At 33.9% G+C, this 7,632-nt stretch overlaps 1 protein-coding gene across 1 annotated transcript; it reads right to left on the reverse strand.

Moving 5' to 3' along the window:
* Positions 1 to 6,771: 6,771 nt before the first annotated feature.
* LOC119877390 (ATP synthase-coupling factor 6, mitochondrial-like) lies at positions 6,772 to 7,106 on the reverse strand. Its single transcript, XM_038569371.1, has one exon. It carries the CDS (start codon positions 7,075 to 7,077, stop codon positions 6,772 to 6,774), a length of 306 nt encoding a protein of 101 aa, XP_038425299.1. The 5' UTR covers positions 7,078 to 7,106.
* Between the last annotated feature and the right edge of the window lie 526 nt (positions 7,107 to 7,632).

Consider the following 7,632-nt stretch of genomic DNA (forward strand, 5'->3'; position numbering starts at 1 on the left):
AGCCTGCCCACATTCTTTGACTCCTCATTCCCTCCTCTGTTTTTGAAGCCAGCAACTTTGTATCTCCCTGTGCCTTCCTTCCATAGTCACATTTAAATTGAGCACAATTTGATAATCCAAGATAATCCTCCCATTTTGGGTCCTTAACTAAATTACAAATGCAAATGTGTAAGGTAACAAATTACAAATTTACAGATACCTGAGTTTAAGACTGGAGCATCTTTGGGAAATTATTATGCTTAACATAAAAGAAAAAGTAAATTACATTGTTCAGGGAAATAAAACAGAGTTAGGAAAGCAATAAAGACATAGAGAAAATGGTTATCACAAAATTCATGTAGGAGAGTAAGGGTAGGTTTTCTTAGAAAATGATATCCTTTGAGTCACCTAGGAAAATGCACCATTTTTTGACTTAGGAGGTCATTTTATAAAATGTTGTTTAGTTGTTTGCCATATGTTTTACATACTGTAATATTTAATAATAAAATTATGGTACTACATATTGAGACAGGGAAGCTATGGTAAGACCCATGGTAAGACAGGGGTCACTGGAATTATGCTTTTGACAGTGTATAAGGAAAGATGGAAAGGATTAGTGAGAAGCTTAAAGTATAAATAGAAGATTTTAATGGTTAGTAGACTTTGGAATTTTCTTATTTTTACCCTCTCTTCTCATAGATTTATTTTATACTTCTTTTTTGGTCATTGATACAGTCATCAGTTCTATAATCTTTTTAAGAAACATGAAATGGCATTGCTAAACTATGATTGAGAGAATGAAACATTGAGTAAGAGTCAGTGTGTCTGAATTTGTTGAACTTTCTTGAACATATGCCCTCCATAAGATATCCCTTCAGTTTAATAACTTAACTGTATTAGACAATGATTCTTATTATATTTCCTTTTTATATATATTGCCTTCCTAAATATTTGATCATGATAGTCAAATGATGCAAAAATCTCTGATGCCAAATGAAACTTGATGTAGTTTAAAGTACTCCAAAACAAATATACATTCTGGATCATAAATTTCAAATATCATAAATTTAAACATTTTAACTAATTTTAGCTAATCATGAACATATTTTCTAAAGGCAATAACATTTTTATATCAATAGAAGGCTTCTACATTTTTATTTTAATTTAATCTTATATAACTAAATTTTTTTCTGTAGTTCAGTTTTTTAACAAGCTGAAGTGTGACAAGTTTTTGTCTCAATAATACCCACAAGTCTGTAATACAAAAATGAGAAATATTATGTTTGATTAGAAGATAGGTGGGCAATTGTAGAAAAAATAATATTGAACAGGGAGTCAGAATAATGATCCTAATGTTCGTCAAGCTACATATACATAGACAAATATCCGATTTATTCATCCGATTTATTCACTTTATTTAAATCATCCGATTTATTCACTTCCATAATGCTAAATCATAAAATGTGGCAATATATTACTATTTGCCAAGATTTGTTGTGAGATCAGGTTAGGATAAAATGTCTATTAAAGCCAATCAATTGGGTAGAAGGATAAAATAACCCAGTCATGCCTGGTAGTGAACTGTGGATTGTAAATGGGAACATTACTTTTTTAAAGAATAGTTTTACAGGAGCACTTGGGTAGCTCAGTTGGTTAGGACCTGCCTTCAGCTCAGGTCATGATCCTAGGGTCCTGGGATAGAGCCCCATAACAGTCTCCCTGCACCTCAGGGAGTCTGCTTCTCCCGCTCTGCTCGGATGCCTGCTACTCCCCCTCCTTGTGCTTCCCTGTCCCCGTCTTTCTGTCATAAATAAGTCAATAAAAAATGTTCACAGAATTTTTTCTTTCAGAAATATATGACATATAAATTTATTTAATAGTTAAATATTCTCAAATATTTATCTAAATGTTCAATAAATATTACTCATTTTAGAACCAATTGAATCAGTTTAAATTCAGTTAAATGAGTTTTGATATGATTCATTTGCACTTTTTTTATGAACTACATTGATGAACTGTAAATATTTTGAGTTCTTTTGTGACTTATTCAGTAGGTTCAGTAGAAACTAGAATGGCAAAGACTTTTATTGTAATGCAAATCCTTTCATTGTGATGGGCCACATGTTTAGAAATAGTCCCTTGTAAATATCTGCTCAGGGAAAGGAAAGGAAGGAGAAAATAGAGGATGGAAAGGATGAAGAGAGAGTGGAGAAGGAATTCTGATCCCAGCTGTGAAGAGAGTGATAAATAATAAGCAAATATGATTATAAATTTGAGAAAAGGGAATGGTATCACACATTTGATATAGTGCATCTGTTGTTTCTCAACTAATTTTAAACCAGGTGCCACATAAATCAGATGCCTGCAGGTTACATGAATATATGATCAGTCTGGGCTTGAGTGGTGCTGCCTGCTGCAAACAGGAAATTGCTTGCTCTTTTTTTTTTTTTTTTTAATGGTGCTCAAAAAAAAAAAAAAAAATGGTGCTCAATAACTCTAGACTTAATTTGTCCCCTACAACAAACACTTTACCACTCCTTTGAGAAGGAAAGAACTTTTAAAATTTTTATCTTCACTGTGCTTGGGAGATATTTTGTCATCAATAATTGTGGACAAGAGATAGGAAGAAAGAAAATTTTTTCACACTTGAGGCTAGTAGTCAATGGTATGGAATAACTGAAACTATTATCTACATTGTATGTGTGACATGGAAGGCCATCTCCTGGGACTGATTTGAAATTGTCCAAATAGGGGAGTTGTCATGTTTCTCTCCAGAGCTCTAGTAACACAAGAGAGTTAATTGTCCTGTGTCTTTCAATGAAGAGAAATACTTAATTTTAATCATATTATCCTTAATTTTTATCTTCCTGGAATTGATTTTATTATATGTCCTGAATAAGTGGGAGAATATATTTTCCTAGAAGAATATCCAGCGGTCCTGGTATCATTATTTAAAATAATATTGTATCCATATGATTTCACAATGGAATATCTCTTCTAATCAAATGACCATTATATGTAAATCAATTTTGGAACCTTTGTTATTCAAATATTTGTTCAGAGTTTAAGTAAAATCCTCATTTCCTAGAATTCTATACAGGGAAAGTTTTTTCTTATTATCCAGGGTTTAAAATGGTTATAAGATTATTTAGTTAATATTTTTCTTTAGAGTTAGTTTTAGTAAAGATATACTCTTCTAGGAAATATTCATTTCATCTGTTTCCTCACTGCCAGTCACAAATGGCAATGAAATATGATACTCCATTAAATTGTAATCTTTTGATACATATTATGGCTTTATATTTATTTATTTTTTTGCCCAGAATATGGTCCATCTTGGTGAATATTTCAGGTATACTTAAATATGTATATTTTGCAGTTGTTGGGTAAGACTTCTCATGTCAGGTTGCTGTTGTTCATAATACTTCTTATATCTTTGAAATATTTTTTCTGAAATTTTGTCTAGTTTTTTAAATCACTGAGAGCAATTACATAATATATATCTACAACTATATATTCTAGATTTGCTATTTCTCTCTTTAGCTTTTTCAGCTTCTACTTCAGGTGCATTGAAGCAGTGTTATTAGACATATGTACACTTATAGTTGTTATGGTCTTATCTTCCTGATGTATTTACTCTTCATTAACTTTTGTTCCTTTTCTCTTATAATACTTCATGTTCTGAAGTCTGCTTTTTCTGCTATAATGTGGGCCTCTGTTCTTATATTTACTGTTACGTGATACATGGTTAGCCCTTCACTTTGAACTTCTTTGTGTCTTCAATTACTGTATTATCTCTTACAGGCAGTGTATAACCCATTCTTATTTTTTATTTTCTTTTTAAATATTTTATTTATTTATTAGAGAGAGAGAGAGAGAGTCAGGCAGAGGGAGAAGCAGGCTCCATGCAGGGAGCCCGATGTGGGACTCGATCCCGGGTCTCCAGGATCAGGCCCTGAGCTGAAGGTGACGCTAAACTACTGAGCCACCGGGGTTCCCTTATTTTTCTTTTTAACACAGTCTGACAATGTGTTCATTTTGATTAGAATATTTAGTTCATTTTTATTTCATGTAGTTATCAAAAGTGTGGTATTTAGGTCTGCCATTTTGCTCATTATGTTTAGATTGCTCGTCTGTTGTTACTGTGGTCCTTTTTCCAACTTCTGTTCATAGCTTTTTTTTTTTTTCTTATTACTCCATTTTAATTCCTCTGTTCACTTTTTTCCAAATTATTTATGTATTTATTTAAGAGAGAGTGCATGCCCCCATACATGAGCATACAGAGGGGCAGGCTCCGTGCTGAACAGAGAGCTCAACTAGGGGATTCCATCTCAGGACCTTGAGATCATGACCTGAGCCAAAGGCAGATGCTTAACTCACTGAGCCACCCAGGCATCCCTCCTTTGTTCACTTTTTAAGCTACATATCTTTGCATTTTTTTAGCTATTAGTTAGGGTTTTATAATACACATTTTATATATATATTGGTCAAATTAAAGTTAATCTTCAATTATTTGAGATAAATTATGGAATATTTGCAAGAATTTATTTCCATTTCTGCTCCTTTGTTCCTGCTTCATGTAATACATTTCAAATCTATATGCACATGAATTCAACAGCACAATCATATGTATTTCTGAATAAATTAAGAGGACTTGTATGTGTGCACATGTGTGTCTAGTTTATTTAGATATAGAATTCTTGGTTTATGGTATTTTGGGGTATTTTCCTCTTTACGCATTTTTAAAATGTCATTTCAGTGTCTATGGGCTCCTTTGTTTCTATGAAAAATCAGCCATTAATCATAATGTGCTTCCCTCTAAGTAAAGTTTATTTCTTGTTGACTCATTTTAAGATTTTCTTTCTCTTTGACTGTCAGCATTTCGACAACGATGAGCCATCGTGTTTAGATTGGAACCTCTGGGATCTGTAAGTCAATACTTTCCACAAATTTTGACAAGTTTCTGTCATTACTTCTTCAAATATTTTGCTTTTTTTTCTCTTTCTCCTGCTGGCACCACAATTATAGATATGTTGAACTTCTTGACATTCTTTCATAGGTATTTCAGTGTGTATTTATCTCCTTTTTTTTGTCTCTGATATTTCAATTGGTCTGTTTTTATATTTAAAGATTCCTCTGACACCTTCAGTCTCCCACTGAGCCCATATAGTAATTTTTTTCTTTAAATGTATTGGACAAAAAATATATATATATATATTGGATATTTAACTCTAAAATTTCATTTAAAATAAATAAATAATATAAAACTCCACTTTTTTCCTTTCCATTTATATTGGAGCCTCTTCTCTGTTCACTCACTAAAACCATTTAAGACCATTTTTCTTTCATCTTTGGTTATTCCAAAAGTTTTTGCGTGGTTATTTTATTCAGCCACTGTTACCACAAGGAGTGAGTAATTATTTATTTATTTTTCCTTCAATATTTTTTGGGCAAGTGTGGTATGCTTAGAATTACTATAGGGACTTGAGATATGTCAGTGATTGAACCAATCAGAAATAATTGTCTTGAAGCAAAATTATGTTTGAAGTAGAAATAATGTAAAGCATAAACATAGTAGATAATGATATTAACAATTTTAGTAGCACATAAGATTCCTGGCTGAGAATAATTCAGAATAAGAAAAGATTTGGAATGTGGAAGTTCAGAGGGTATCAGTTTTAATTTATTTTATTTTAAAGATTTTATTTATTTATTTGAGAGAGAATGAGAGAGAGAGCTAGGACGGGAGAAGGAGAAGCAGGCTCCCAGCTGAACAGGGACCCAGTTGCAGGGCTCCATCCCAGGACTCTCATCCCTACCCCACATCATGATCTTAACCTCAGCCAAAGGCAGACAACTGAGCCATCCAGACTCTGAGCATATCAGTTTTATTTATATTTTATTTTTTTATTTTTTTAAAGTTTAAGATCCAATATTTATTGACACAAATCAGAGATTATCAGACATGAAAAGGCATAGCTAGTTTCCTTCTTAAAAATAATTTCCTTAAGAGCCATCTACTAGAACTGAAATTTTGACGTGCCTATTATGCCACCTATCTGTTCCGTGTTTGATGCTGGGTCTTCCATCACTGAGGCAAAACACCACTATACAGCTTATTCTTTCAAAGGAGATTCCTTTGTAGAACCCCCATTTGCTCTCAGCTTTCCTTTCTCTGCCTGGGGAGCACAGTAATAGACTGATCAGAAACTGCAAGGGAAAAAAAAAAAGAAACTGCAAAGGAAGAGAGGCGACCTGGGCTCTTAGGGTATAAGCAGCTAACACTTGAAGAGATGGCAGTTGAGATACAATGGATGTTCCTGTGTAGATTCAAACCTAACTTGAGTTTCCTGGAAAAGCCATGATAAGATATTTATAAGTTATTTCTTCATATTTTGGAAGCAGATATAAACACCCCTCTGCAGCAAGCATTCCTTAGGTCAGGGTGGCTCCGCTCAGGCAGTAAGTCTCCTCTAAAGGGTAGTCCTGCACACTGAGAACAGTCTGGTGGGTTATGGGCAAGTTGTAGCCAATTTATGCAAGGTTTCCACCTGATTCATTATAACCAAATGGGAGGATTTAAAATTGGTGCTGAGACACAGAATTCAATACACTCAAGTGTACACCCAACATCACCAAGTAATTTATTTGGAACCAGAATTAAAAGAACATTTGACAGTTCTCTGAACATTTGACAGTTGTGAAACATGTTTATTCTGATCCAGTTGTACAACTAATCTAGGACAAATTGCCAAATAAATTTTACATTATTTCTTCAGGACTGGGGTTTGGCTAAGACTTCATGGGATCTTCAAATTTGAAGTCAGGGAACGTATTCATGTCTGCTTTACCATACATTTGCTTAAGCTTAAAAAGCTCCTTCTCCAGGTCTTGCTGGTACTCTGGGCCAGTATCAACAGGTCCTCCAGATGTCTGGCATTTAGTTCTATATTCTCTAATCTTGTCCATGAAGAGTTTCTGTACAGGATCAAGTTCCTTGTTAAATGCCACTGCTGTAACAACAATGTTTCTCCTCAAAAGGACTGAGACTGCAGATCGAATGAGAGAGGAGAACCTGAAGAGCCTCTGAAGAATCATGGTGATTCTTGCACTCAGCGCGGAGCCGCCGGAGTCTCCCGCATATCAGTTTTAAAGATCAACTCGTTGTAGGGCTTACTGACAGACAACATAATATTTGTGTAGATAACTGAGGAAAGTTCAAGGAATTAGTAATATGAATATCTGGGGAGGGAACAGTCAAGGCAGAGGAATGTGTCAGTGCAAAGATCATCAAGCATGGAGTATCTGAGGAAAAATAAGGAGGAAAAGAGTAGTTGGAAAGGGGTGAGCAAGTTAGACAATCGTATCAGTAGAGACTATCAGGAAGTCAGTGGGCATCAGAAATATAGAGTTCTGAAACTCAATGAAAGGACTTTGACTTTGATTTGGGTGAAATGGGAATCAGTGTTTATTGTTAAGAATACAGTGTGGGAGCAAGTAAACCAGGAAGTTATTGCAATAATGTGACAGCAAGATATTATTAAATTGTATTTTAGTAGTGGTAGTAGAGAAATGCAGAAACAATAATAGTCTGAATATATGATTATAATTACACAACATGATGTCTTAATTGAAATTTCATTGTGTTGGGGA

Source organism: Canis lupus, chromosome 22 (assembly GCF_011100685.1).
Source record: "Canis lupus familiaris isolate Mischka breed German Shepherd chromosome 22, alternate assembly UU_Cfam_GSD_1.0, whole genome shotgun sequence".
Classification (NCBI taxonomy): Eukaryota; Metazoa; Chordata; class Mammalia; order Carnivora; family Canidae; genus Canis; species Canis lupus.

What these genes read in the sequence shown, in the direction of transcription:
- LOC119877390 (XM_038569371.1), bottom strand. Translation starts at nt 7,077, where the DNA reads ATGATTCTTCAGAGGCTCTTCAGGTTCTCCTCTCTCATTCGATCTGCA.